The sequence below is a fragment of the Phaseolus vulgaris genome, chromosome 1 (assembly GCF_051622355.1).
Source record: "Phaseolus vulgaris cultivar YP4 chromosome 1, ASM5162235v1, whole genome shotgun sequence".
Taxonomy (NCBI): domain Eukaryota; kingdom Viridiplantae; phylum Streptophyta; class Magnoliopsida; order Fabales; family Fabaceae; genus Phaseolus; species Phaseolus vulgaris.
The window spans coordinates 44,320,966-44,335,362 of NC_143498.1; the positions used below are offsets into that span (position 1 = coordinate 44,320,966).

A 14,397-nucleotide genomic window follows, 5' to 3' on the forward strand; every position below is an offset into this window, starting at 1 on the left:
TATCTGCTGGACTAATTATGTGGTTGGTGTTCATCTTTTGCACGTTATCATTTTCTATCCTTCTTAATTGAGATAACGCTATTTTAAATAGAAAAAAACTACATCATTTTTTGTAATTAAAAAAATCTAAAAGAAAAACATATATAATATGAGTGATTAATGAAAATGAAAATAAAATATAAAAAATATTTCACGAATAAAATGTTGTGCTTTCCAACCGCAGCAGAAATTTTAGCATAAAAGAAAGATAGTAAACTATTTTCGCAATAATAATTAGTTTTCTTTTGTAAAAGGGCAATGATTAATTATATATAAATTTGTCATATGCAATTATGCACTTTCAAACCAACCACATCCAAAGTTCTATCCTATCAAAAATTATTTCGTACTATTCACATTCTTGAGAAATCAAAAGGTCCACAAAATTTATAGAAAATCTTTAATATATTATTTCTAGATTACTAAAAGTAATGAAATAAAATATTATGATTTTCCACATGCGTTTATCTTTTAAATTTCAATAGAAAAAAATGTTTTGGTTCCAATAATATCTTTTCATGTTACTGTTTCTTTGACTTAATTTGTTTATATTTAGAAAAATACGTTAAAATTTAAAACTTCATGGAAAATAATTAAAAGAATTTGAACTCTGGTGTAACAGTTTCAACTTTCAACTCCGCAGGCAAAAGGCTTTCAATTTCAAGTGGAAGCATTTTCCGAAAATAAAGTAAAGGTTTTAAATTTCAATTTAAAAGAAAAACTTAATTTGTATGGTCTGTCTCCAAGGTAAGGAAAGTGAGATACTTTCCCTATCACTAAAAAGAAAAGGCACAAAAAAGAGTTAGTTACAGTAACCAATTTCCAATTTGATTTTCCTCTGCAGATTCAGTTCATAGTTGAGTTCTCTCTATCAATTCATTTGTTGCATTTTCCGAGCTGATTCGGTGAGTTGCATTTTTCTGCTTGCGATCTTTCCTAGCCAGAAACTATGGGGCATGCTTTGTTTTATGCTGAACTCAAGAGACTAAGCCTATTAGAATAATTAAATTAAGTCAATTTAAATTTCGTTTTAGCTTTTGTTTTATATTATTGCTTGTTGGTTGGGTGCACCAAATCTTTAGCTTGAGATTGATTGCTGTGTTTGTTGGCAATGGAATGTGTCCCCAATTCGTAAAGTTTGGTTTTTGAAGTGGAAGGGTGTGGTGCTGTTGTGGAGATCCGGGAGTTGTTTCGTCTCTTATGCCCCATGAGGAGTTTCTTCCCTGCAGAATCCTGTAAAGAGACGCACCCAAATGCTTTGAATCCTCAATCTTGGCTTCAAATTGAAAGAGGGAAACTTCCCAAGTTGTCATCGCATCCTTCCTCTGCCTCGATGTGAGTTTTCTCTCTCTGAACCGGTCCTTTATTTCAATTGAAGATTTGTTTTTCTGCCAATTTAATTAGGTGTTTTGATTTTTTCGTGGGATTGGGGTGTGATTTTGTTTGCTTTCATTTGCTTTAGAGAATCTCTGGTCAAGGTCCCTCAGCCAGCTGTACTACCTTTCTATAAGCCTGCTGATTATGTGGAAGTTTTAGCTCAAATCCATGAAGAGCTTGAGTCTTGTCCTCCACAAGAGCGGTCGAATCTGTTTTTGTTACAGTACCAGGTCTTTAGGGGCCTTGGGGAAGTTAAACTGATGCGTAGAAGTCTTCAGGGAGCCTGGCAGAGAGCCAACACTCTTCATGAGAAGATTATATTTGGGGCATGGTTGAAATATGAGAAGCAAGAGGAAGAACTAATAGCCGACTTGCTTGCCAATTGTGGTAAATGTGCGAAGGAGTTTGCGCCTGTAGATATAGCATCTCATCTTCCATTTGATGTAAATGTAAGTTCTGTGGGAAGAATGACCAAGGAGAACCGCATTTCTCAAAATGTTACTTTTAAAATTGGCGATGAAGAGATAGTTTGTGATAGACAAAAAATTTCTGAACTTTCGGCACCATTTCATGCTATGCTAAAGGGGTATTTCAGCGAATCACGCGCTGAGTCTATAGATTTGTCTGAAAATAATATCTCTCCACTAGGTATGAAGGCAATAAGTAATTTCAGTTTGACTGACAGTTTAATTGAGGTCCCTCCAAATCTTTTATTGGAGATATTAGTTTTTGCAAATAAGTATTGTTGTGAAAGACTTAAAGATGCTTGTGATAGAAGACTTGCATCCTTGGTTTCCTCCAAAGAAGATGCTGTAGAGCTCATGGAATATGCTCTTGATGAGAATTCAACTGTCCTTGCTGCATCCTGTTTGCAAGTCCTTTTGCGTGATCTTCGTAACTGTTTGAATGACAGTCGGGTAGTGGAGATATTTGTTCATGCTAATAAGCAGCAGTTAGCAGTCATGGTTGGGCCAGGTATATTTGCACTTTTCTGTTTCTTAAGTGAAGTTTCTATGAACCTTAATTCTAGTTCGGACAAAACAGCTCATATCCTGGAACGGTTAGTTGAATTTGCTGAGAATGATAAACAGAGACTGCTAGCTTTACATCAGTTGGGATGTGTAAGACTCTTAAGGAAAGAATATGATGAAGCACGTCTTCTTTTTGAAGGGGCTGTAAAAGCAGGCCATATATATTCTGTGGCAGGTTTAGCTAGACTGGAGTTTATAAAGGGTGACAAGCTTTTATCTTATGAGCAGTTCAGCTCAGTCATTTCATCTGTTACTCCACTTGGATGGATGTATCAGGAAAGGTCATTATACTGTGACAGTGACAAAAGGTGGGATGACCTTGAGAAAGCAAGTAATTTGGATCCTACACTTGCATATCCTTACATGTACAGAGCTGCCTCTTTGATGAGGACGCAGAATGCTCAGGCTGCACTAGCAGAAATCAATAGGATTCTTGGGTTCAAACTTTCACTAGAATGCTTAGAAATAAGATTTTTTATTCATCTAACTCTTGAGGACTACAAAGCAGCTCTATGTGATGTTCAAACAATTCTTACTTTACGTTCAGATTATAGAATGTTTGAGGGACGTGTTGCTGCATCCCAACTCTGCACTCTTGTGCGTGAGCATGTTGAACGTTGGACAACTGCTGATTGTTGGGCTCGGTTATATGACTGTTGGTCTGCAGTTGATGATATTGGGTCTCTGTCTGTTATATACCAGATGCTTGAATCTGATGCAGCAAAAGGTATTCTGTACTTCAGACAGTCATTGCTTCTCCTAAGGTATGTTATGAACTTTTGGAAGCCTCTGGGAGTGAGTCAGTGGTCAAAGATTTAGTGTTGCTAGAGATCATAGTAGGTGCAAATCTCCACATAACCCCCTCCCCTGCTCCCAAACAAAATGTTTTGGTATTTGTAACTGTCATTAATTTTTCAAGCCTTGAACTTAACTCACTGTCATGTCTATTAGGAATCTAACATGGTACTTGGTGTTTTATGTTCACAATATTGAATCATATTGTAAATTTCATAACTAAGAACATGTCAGTGCTAGCTACTTTTGATCTGCTGGTTACTTGCACATGGAAATCTGTTTTTTAGAAGTTGTACATCTGTGATAATAAATTCAGCCACTAAGGACGAAATATCCATAGAACATTATATTTTACTTTGAAATACAATTTATCCCTGTGAAATTGTGTCTGGAAAGGAAGATTCTCTGGCTTCGGGACCTATATCTGTCTGAATACTGACTGAGTTTGATATGATGCCTCTATAAATCTGATGTATTTATTTGACTTAGGTTGAACTGTCCTGAGGCTGCTATGCGAAGTTTACAGTTAGCTCGGCAACATGCATCAAGTGAGCATGAACGACTTGTATATGAGGGGTGGATCTTATATGATACAGGTCATTATGAAGAAGGACTCCGGAAAGCGGAAGAGTCTATTAGTATCAAAAGATCTTTTGAGGCATTTTTCCTGAAGGCCTATGCATTGGCTGACTCTAGCATAGATCCATCATGTTCACCTATTGTTATCTCACTTCTGGAAGATGCATTAAAGTGTCCTTCAGATAATCTGCGGAAAGGTCAGGTATGGTTATATTCTGCTACTTCTACAAAATTATTTACTGCTTGTTAGAATCTAGGAAAATAAATTGAAAATTAATAGAAACGAATGAGAAAAATGAACAATTTTGTTGAGTGATTGAGAACAGGAGAGAGGTCTCATGGAGGCTTTCCCCTTCGTAAAGGATTTCTCCTTTAACACACAAACTTTCATATTTACTTGACAAATCCCCCTAATCTGATTTTTCCTTTGTAACTAACTGATGGACTAATTGGCCATCAGCTGCTCGTATACAGTCCTCTTTATACATTCTAGCAATACCTCTTTTTCATATGTTTGCCAAAAGACTTCCAGTGGACTTAACTATCAACTGAATCCCACTTTGATTATGCATTAGCACTCCTTTGTCTGAATTTTGTGTTGGGGCCAGATGTGTCATGGCTTGCCTCAACAGGGTCTGACCTTGAATTGACTAACCAAGTGTTGCATGACACCCGATATTGGAGTCTGAAACCAATATACATTTTGTGCGCTTTCTGGTCTTTGATTGGACTAGTCTTTCAACAACCAGCTTCTCCTTGATCGTAGTGGCTTTGACACCCATTAGGTCTTCATGCGGGGTGTCTTCAAAAACTAAGATTAGGAGTGGGGTCTCTCCTGCAAGGGCTTTTTCTTTACATAGGATTTCTCCTTTCACACACAAACCATCAAATTCACAGAATGAATCTCCCTAATCTGATTTTTCCTATTGATCTAACCAACCCTTCTAACTAACTAATCAGTCTAGGTAACTAATAGACTAACTGACCAACAACTGTTATTCTTCAGCCCTCATTATACATCCTAACACTACTCGATGGCTTATGACATGTGTATGTTAAAAATAGACTTCCAATTTGTAGAACGGTATTATTATATTAACATTATTCCTATACTATTTGCTAGAGATATAAATGCTGCCCCTAAAATTGAAGCATATCTGTCATATGCAGCTTTTACACATGTTTGTTAACATATTGACTTTGGAGAAGTTTAGTGAAAATATATATCTAGTTGATCATTTAAATTCACAATGGAGGTGTTGATTTCTTTAGAAGAAATCTTCTCACGAATGAAATAGTAGTATGTTTTTATGTTTGTTTTCCTTATGATAGTTTGACTAAAGGCAAAGTTCAATGGTGGTTTTTGTTGTCACTAATGTTTCATGGGTCTATTCCAAAACTTCAATTCTTGAAGTATTTGTTTCAACAAAACAAATTCATATGTAGTGAGAGCCACATCATAATATTCTTATTCTACACGTGATTGTGCAACCATAACATGTTTTTGGCTTTTCCATGAGAGGAGATTACTATCAATAAAAACATAATATCCCAGAGTTGATAGTTGATGTTGAGTTATGAGGAGATATTATCAATCTTTGTAATTACTACATCTAAGATATTGTAGGATACTAAAAGAGATATTGCAATAATTATTCTAGGGGTGCAGAGCTCTTTATAATGCATTGGTTTACAATTGAATTAACCAAGATCTAATCAATTTACGTTTGCATAAGCTACAATGTCTATGTGTCCTTTTTTTGGTGTAATGTTTGTTTGCCTATATTTTCATATATTCACCCTTTCTAGGTATTAAGATGTGTGTGTGGTAAAGAAACCAAAGCCAACTCTCCATCAACAACAAATTCAGGTGATTGCTTCATGTGAACCTCCTCCTTTAAGTCATCACACAAAAAGGCTTCCTTGTTGTTCTTGCGATGCGATAGCCATTGATAACAAAAGATATGAATGCAATTAGAATCCCTACATAAGTTCAAGAGGGATTACAAGATAATTATTGGGTTCAAGCTATAAATGAAGAGATGTGTGCGCTGTAAAATAGTCAAACTTAGGAGGTTGTTGACAGGCCACGAGATAGAAAGGTTGTGGGATGCAAGTGGGTTTACATAGTGAAATATTGGTCTGATAACACATTGGATCGTTACAAAGCAAGGTTAGTTACAAAAGGATGTATTCAAACATTTAGTGTTGATTATGAGGAGACATTTGCTCTAATAGCAAATATGAATGCTATCAGAATCATTCTTGCATTAGCAACACATTTTTCTTGGAGTTGCAACAGTTTGATGTTAAAAGTCCCTTTTTGCACGGACGTCTAAAGGCAAAAGTGTACATGGAGATTCCACTTAGTTTTAAGGAATAAAATATGTAGGCGGAAGAAAACCTTGTATAGACTCAAGTAGTTTCCCATGCTTGGTTAACGAGACTTATTCAAACTATGATTTCCTTGAGGGTATCGGTAGAGTCAATTTGACCATACTCTATTTATCAAACATTCGTTAGCAGAGAAACTTACTCATATCGTGGTCTATGTAGATAACATGATTATTGCAGGATGATGAACATGAGAAATTGATCTTGAAAGAGAAGCTTGTTACTCAGTTTGAGATGAAGGATCTAAAAAATTAAGGTCTTGAGATACAAGTTGTCTATTGGAAAAAAACCATTTTTATCTCCTAAAGAAAATATGTTCTAATCTAAATCTTCTCAAAGATACAAGTAAAATTGATCGCAAGGCCACTATAGTTCCTATAGAAAATAACCATATAATTAGGATCGATGAAGATAGCTTTGCAGTAAATAAGGGTCAATATCAAAGGCTTGTAGGGAAGCTCATTTACTTAGCTCACACCTGACCAAACATAGCTTGTGTTGTGAGTGTAGTCAGGTAGTTCATGCATGATCCAAGAGAATGACACTTATAGACTGTGAATAGAATCTTTCAATATTTGAAGACAAGTCCAGGAAAGGGATTGTTGTTCAAGAAGGATGGAAAATTAAAAATGTTCCCTCCATCTTTCTGTTAGGACTCATGATGACAATGAAGTCCCATTGACAACCAACTGTAGTTTTCTCCAGAAGTGCCAAGAACAGAATGTAAGATTGGAATCCAAGACTGCCATCTCTTCAATCGTGGTCTGTCTCCATTTTCAATCGTGGTCTGTCTCCATCCTTGATAGGAAAGTGCTTCTTGGACAGTTCACTATCTGAATATTTTGATTGTCATTGAACACTTTCAAAGTTGGCTTTTAAGTCAGCGGGTTCTTTGACACCAAGTAATTTTATCAAACATCTTTGGAAAATCTTGAAGAGAATAATATTGATTCTAAGTATGTCTTGGGAATTAAAAATAGTAACACAGGTACAATACTAAAGCCACACATAAAAAATAGAACACCAGTTTAAGTAAATTTTACAATTTAGTTTCTCATTCTATAATTTAAATATATGAGATTAATTTTACAAAACGATGAGGAAATTAATGTGGATGCCACACATGATACAAGTAAGATGCTAAAATGGAGAAAAATATCGAAAGTTGTTATTTGTAATCACAATATGCTTACCAAGCTCAAAAATAAGTTTTGCGGCTGTCCATTTGTCTATAGTCTATGGTAACGAATGATGGGCTTTAAAGGGACAAGAGAAAAATGCAGGAGTATAAAAAATTGAGAATGTTAAGATAGATGCGTGTTAATTATGGTGGTTTGGACATGTACATACAAGACACTGTAAGCACCAACTAAGAGAGTAGATTGTGTGTTTTTTAATCCTGTGAAAAAGGGAAAACTACCAAGAAGGATATTGGAGGAAATTGTTACAAAGAATTTTACTGTGAAAAATGTCTCTTGAGATTTGGTCTTCCTTCAGCCAAATGACATCAGATGCCTTACTTCCTAGAATAAGGCTTTGTTGTTACTGTTGTTGTAGTTTCTCGTGTTATAGTGGGGATGCTCGGGAAGGCAAAATAGATGAAGCTCATCTGGGAAGATTCAGATGCATCAAATTTCTGTAGCAGATCAATGGACAATGGGAGGTGGTGCATGTTCTGAGGCTTCATATGGAGGCGCACGGTGGTATCTAGCAAGAGGGCTCAGAGGGATGGCAGGTTGGGACTTTCATAGGCACTGTGCTTCACTTTGACAAGAAGTTGTTTGAACAGGAGCTCCAAACTTGATGGTGGCTGGAAGTACAAGATATTCAGGCCCAAAACTTGCAAGCTCTTTTATCAATTTAAATAAGAGTTTTTCTATGTGAATGACTAGAGAGAAATTTCTAATCCTCACGAATTATAATTACAATGTACACAATTTAATTAGTTTTAGGGACTCGCCACACCCAACATAGTAAGCATATAATCTCTTTCCTATTCTATATACAGAATGTATCAGCTACAAACAAGGAATATCAAAACATTGTATTGATGAACTATTTATCATGGCTTTCAAATGAAAATGCTTATTTACCCCATTCCCTCTGCGTTCTAATTTCTGGATTTGTACATTCTTGTACTACGGTGGTTGTAAGTTTTTGCTAGTCTGTGGAAGTCACGTGTAAGAACTATGAAGCTCTTTTGTTTTTGCTGAACTCAAAGTTTTCGTCTATTATACTCTTACAACTTGTAATATCAATGTGTTTCTGCAACTTTGTACATAATTAATTCGTTGTTTAAAGACTTATAATTCCATTTAATTTTCCAGGCACTGAACAATCTTGGAAGTGTTTATGTTGACTGCGGTAAATTGGACTTGGCTGCTGATTGTTATATCAATGCCCTTAAAATCCGACATACCCGAGCTCATCATGGTCTTGCACGTGTTCATTGCCTAAAAAATGACAAGACTGCTGCTTATATGGAAATGGCAGAACTTATCAAGAAAGCAAAAAACAATGCATCGGCTTATGAGAAGAGGTCTGAGTATTGTGATCGTGAACAAGCAAAGACAGATTTGGAGATGGTCACTAGATTAGATCCTCTTCGGGTGTATCCTTATAGATATCGGGCTGCAGGTCAGTGTTTTACCTAAGTATTGTAAATATGCAACATCTGGACCTTTTCTGCTAGAGTAGATGAATGCAACCATGCATGTGCTGTGAATAATTACGTGCTATTGGGTGCGTACTAAGTGGTATAGAGTCAAGCATGGAATGTCTGTCATCTTCATTGTCTATCTTTGATGGCTTAGCTTCCAAACTGTTTAAGTGGTATGTTTTAGGATCCATGTTAAACGTTTTTTTGCCAGTGATAAAGTGTATTTGAAAGAATATGTTGAAGAGTGCCCTGCTAACATTTTTGTTAAAACAGTGATTTCAGTTTTAAAGAATTTCCTACCATGTTGAATGTTGGTTATTCTGATGTTATAAAGATTCATACCTTCAGTGGTTATCTTAAAGTTTCCAAATATTAGATATTTCCATTATTGTTGTCATTGTTGGGGCTGCCATATTTTATTGTGAAATAGTTCGATTGCTGATAGCCCAGTAGTGCTGAAGTGTTTTGGTATTTGTGGTTGCAGTATTGATGGACAATCACAAGGAAGAGGAGGCCATAGCCGAACTCTCGAGAGCAATCGCATTTAAAGCTGATTTGCACCTTTTGCATCTACGTGCAGCTTTTCATGAACACAAAGAGGACGTCTTAGGTGCTCTAAGAGATTGTCGTGCTGCCCTCTCAGTGGACCCAAACCACCAAGAAATGTTGGAACTTCATAGTCGAGTCAATAGACACGAGCCGTGAGTCCAAATCATGATCAAATGGTAGATGGAATCAATTGCACATTCAAAATATGGCTGCACTGAAAAAGTTACAGTATATGCCTTGAGGAATGCACATCATAGTGATGACCACCATTTGATCAGCTTAGTCATGAAAATCAAATTTGTAACATAGAAAGTATAGTTAAATTATTGTTCTTATTGGTATCCTGTCTATAGTAATGAACCTGTCAACTATTACCATTTTTTTAGCCCCGGGGGAGTAGTCCCAATTTTGTAATTGTTAATCTTGATTTTTTTGGGGGTATATTATGATTGTCAAATGTGTTGTTTATCTCCCATTTGTTTCTTGGTTAAAATGGTGTGCAAGGCAAAAAATATTTATTTACTGCAATGTCACATGGTCTTTAACCAGTAGTAGTAGTAGTAATATGCATGAAATATTGTTAATCCATAAAAATGAATTCTCCTTTAAGGACAAACTATTTTTATCCTTTTACTTTTGTTTACTTTGAAACATAGAAAAAACTAATATAAAAGCTTTACTAACAAGCATGACCTATGTGAGTCTCAAGTTTTTTTGTTTGATTTTCTTACCTTTCAAAATTCAACATAGTGTAAGTTATCTTGATATATTTATTCAAGTGTAATAAAAATAGAAAACTTCTATTTATTATAATAGTCATTAGTTTGTCACACCCAAGATAGTCAAAATCCGAACATAAAATTGCATGTATTCATGATTTTTTTTCTCTCTTTAATCTTGTGTTACTTCAAAGTTGTGATTTTAGTCGATCGTATCGGATTGTGGTTGTATATCACAACTCCCACGAGTTGCGTTTCTCGTGAGCCTCGGAGCAATTGCTCTTGCAACCTCAATGTTCCTTATGGTGGTGCCTCTTGCAATGGTTCTTGCTCGTACGATACTCCTCGTGACAAATCTCGTGATACACCTTGCAACACCTATATTTCTCTATTTCTAGGTTATTTTTTTATGTTGGGTTGCATGACCCAATTTTATAAACCAAAACATAAGTCTAGTTTTTTTTTCCTTCAAAGCTCGATTACTTAACCCAACTCACCCCATTGCCTAAAAACATCATGTTACCCCCACACAAACTATTGCCTAAAAACTATTGTGAGTTGTGATTATCTCTCTTCCTTAGTTAAAAGATGTCATGAATCACTCTCCCTTTTCCAAAATATGTCACAACTGTCGTTCACCCTTTACAAAAAAATAGACTTATGTTCTCCCTTTAGCTATTTTATATCTCTTTCCCTCACTTTCATTTCATTCTATCTTTCTCCCTCTTTGTTTATTACCACTGCACTACACCACTCTACTCTTCTTTTACAATAAACAAAACTGCATTATTGCCAAATATTACTTATCCCTTTAGAATTTTTTCTCCTATCATTAAAATAATTTCAAATCCAACTTCAAACTCCTTTGTACCCATGGCTCCCGACAATGCTGTAGGAAATAAGAGTGATATAGGTTGAAAACATTGTATTTCAATTGGTGGGGTGTTAGGGAACTTCAATGCAAATATTGTCAAAAGTTAATAAAAATGAGAGTTTATCCGTTGAAGCATCATTTAGCTAGTACTCAAAAGGATGTTGGAGCTTGTATGGGTGTTGTCAATGAAGTGGAGAAGGAATGAGTGAAATTGTTTTTGCTTTGCAATAAAATTCAATCAAGAAATCAATCACTAATAAGGAGGAGGAAAATGCAGAAACATGTAAGAAAAGAAAAAAAACATTCAAACATTTGACAATGACATTACTCCTACAAATATTTTAAGAAAAGAGTAATTAGCACACAAGCCACCATCAACACCATGTTTAAGAAGTATGACAGAGGACGCATGTCAAACAATCAATGGATTTTCCCACAATAATGTTATACATTTCAATATGGCAAAGAGTAAAGAATTTAATGTTACGTTTGGTTTAGTTTTAAGACATGACCTTGAATTTAAACTTCCATCCAATCATGAGATTATAGTCAAATATTTGAAGAAGGAAGTGAAAAATACATCATTCGCTTTTACAAGCACATAAAGATGAATGAAAGAAAGCAGGATGCACGAGTATGCCAGATAAGAAAATAACAATAAGAAACTTCCTAGTGAATGACCTAAAGGAACCATGTTTCTGATGTCCATAGACACACATGTTATATCTAAAATGTTGAATTTTTTTAAGATGATGAATAACATTGATGAAGCAGTGAGGGACAATGTTGTTCAAGTTGACAAATAATGTAACAAACTATAAAGTTGTTGGTGAAATGTTGATGGCAAAGAGGAAAATTATTTTTTAACACCTTGTGTTGCACATTATATTTAATGTTGGAGGGTTATGAGAAGAAGGTCCCAATTCATGAGGAGAAAATTCCATAAGGTAAAAAAATAGAACTTTTATCTATTCAAGAACTTCTCTAATTTCTCTACTATAACAGTTCATGAAAAGAATATTTTTTGGTGAGAGAGGGTATAACTTGCATTGGAACATCTTAATTAACCTTAGGGTGCATTCATGAGAACAAATGAGTTTTAATTAGAACTTGTACTAGCAATTAATGGACATCTAATAGGATTTATAAAAGAAGGATAAAAAACTACCTAAAAGGTGGTGTGATTTTGAATAATGATTTTTTGCATAATATCATAAATTGTTTATATGGTGCATTGTCTTTAATTGAAGTGATGGTTGATTAGAATAAAAAACCAACCACAAGGTTCATCTAGGAAGTAATGGATCAAACTAAAAAGAAGATACAAAAGACTTTCAATGTTGTCAAAGAAAAGGTATCCAATCTAACTCTATATATTTATTTATTAAGTTAGTAATTTGGAAGCTAAAAAAAATAACTCAATGTAATATATTTTGATTAGTTATTTTTCTCTATGAAAAATCATTAATGAAAGGTGGGACAAACAACTTCATAGACATTTGCATGTTGTAGGCCTATTTTCTTAATTCTCAAATACATTTTCACCTTGGATTTAAAGTTGAATTGGAAGTGAAACAAGGTTTAATGCATGTCTAACAAGGATAGTGTAGGATGAGGATGAACAAATTTTGATTGATATTCAAATTGATGATTTCAGAAAACAAGAAAAATAGTTTAGTTGTTGTTAATCCATTTAATAAAGAATTCAATAGATTGGTTGGAGTTTTATGGTAATAAGCATTAAGAACTACAAAACATTGTCATTCATGTATTGATTTTGACATGTAACTCCTTTGAATGTGAGTGTAATTTGAATTCTTATAAGATAGTAAGTTAATATTAGTGATATATATATATATATATATATATATAAAATTATTAGTCAACTTATTGATTATTATATTTGCCTTTTCATTTGTTTATACATAGAATAATGGATTAAAGTAAAGCGCGATCAGTGATGTTGTTTTTGTTATGACTAATTTAAAATTAGTTAAGAAGAAACAAAATAAGAAAATTAATTCAAATTAATATTGATGATTATTCATCCTTTTGAAATTTGGATGAAACTCTACATCAACATGATTTAGACATCAACATGTCTTCCTTCCATGTTTCAATTGTTGAGAAGCGGTGTCTTCTTCACATATTGGATATGCTTTATGACCCTTAACACTATACCCTGATAAGTTACTATATGCCGAAAAGTCATTGATGATGCAAAATAACATGGCATGCATCTTGAAAGTTTCATTAACAAATTCGTCAAATACTTCAACACCCTGATCCCACATTAACTTCAAATCTTCAATTAGGGGACTTAGATAAACATATATGTCATTTCCTGGTTGTCTTGGACCGGATATCATCATAGATAACATCATGTATTTTCGCTTTATGCACAATCCATGAGGTAAGTTGTAATAACTAGTAAAATAAGCCATGAATTGTGATTCATACTCATATTACCATACAGATTCATTTTGGTTGTAGCTAAACCAAGTCGGATATTTCTTTACTCTTTACCAAACTCTGGAAACTCGTTATCAAATTTATTCCATTGAATAGAATCAGCTGGATGTCGATACATGCCATCACATTTCCTTTCATCCTTGGAATGATGGGAAGATACCACATATAACCTTCATTGGGGGTTCATGTTTTTCTATCTCTTCAATAGTATCATCATTTTTTTGTTTCAACTTATAACGTGATAACCCACACCTCGAATAATTTTTCAACAATTCAAAATCTTTCCTGTATAATATACAATCATTAGGACATGCATGTATCTTTTTATACTCCAAACCCATCGGACATAGAATCTTTTTGGCCTCATAATTACGATTAGGTAGAGTATTTCCCTCTGGAAGCATCCTTCAACAACTGAAGCAATTTCGTGACGCTTTTATCAGTCCATCCATTTAATGTGTTCAAAGTCACCAATCTTAACACCACCAACAACCGTGTAAAGTTATTTGATCGCTTGACATACTTCCGTATCCATGCGCTTCTGCAACAGCTTCAATATCACAAATCATGTCCTCAAATCGATCATCATGTACTTCACCATGTACTGCATCATCCATGGTAGACCCCACATATTCTTCGAATATGGAAACACTTGGTAAATTTAATAATTCACCATGCCATATCCATGTTGTATAAGATCGTAGAAACTCATCACATAGAAGGTGCTCCCTGATTTTGTTAACATCCAATCTCCTTCCGTTCAAACAATTAACGCACGAACACCTAAACTATACTCCATCTTGACCACTATTGTTGGCGTTATGTTGTGCAAATTGTATAAATTTTTCTACTCTTCTTTCGTACTCATCACTTATACGAACAAAGTTAATCCAATCTCGGTCCATTATG

General features: G+C 34.7%; 1 protein-coding gene across 7 annotated transcripts; it reads left to right on the forward strand.

Moving 5' to 3' along the window:
- The first annotated feature begins 665 nt into the window (after positions 1–665).
- LOC137814243 (ETO1-like protein 1) lies at positions 666–9,891 on the forward strand. Of its 7 annotated transcripts, none has more exons than XM_068616854.2 (6): positions 666–944; positions 1,177–1,374; positions 1,502–3,211; positions 3,732–4,023; positions 8,543–8,852; positions 9,359–9,891. In XM_068616854.2, the coding sequence occupies exons 2-6, from the start codon at positions 1,247–1,249 to the stop codon at positions 9,577–9,579; spliced, it is 2,661 nt and encodes an 886-aa protein (XP_068472955.2). In that variant the 5' UTR covers positions 666–944; positions 1,177–1,246; the 3' UTR covers positions 9,580–9,891. The 7 variants fall into 7 exon arrangements, 5 of the variants coding, with proteins under 5 accessions (XP_068472955.2, XP_068472956.2, XP_068472958.1 ...); XM_068616855.2 differs by having other exon boundaries at positions 712–944; positions 1,191–1,374; XR_011081621.2 differs by having other exon boundaries at positions 755–944; positions 1,191–1,374; positions 3,732–4,018.
- Positions 9,892–14,397: the final 4,506 nt, after the last annotated feature.

Excerpts from the sequence above, each read along its gene's own strand:
- LOC137814243 (XM_090303229.1), top strand. The coding sequence starts at position 771 with ATGGTCTGTCTCCAAGGTAAGGAAAGTGAGATACTTTCCCTATCACTA. Across the intron at positions 841-1,190 it reads AAGAAAAGGCACAAAAAAGA|TGGAAGGGTGTGGTGCTGTT; the intron begins GTTAGTTACAGT and ends TGGTTTTTGAAG. Across the intron at positions 8,853-9,358 it reads TTATAGATATCGGGCTGCAG|TATTGATGGACAATCACAAG; the intron begins GTCAGTGTTTTA and ends TTGTGGTTGCAG.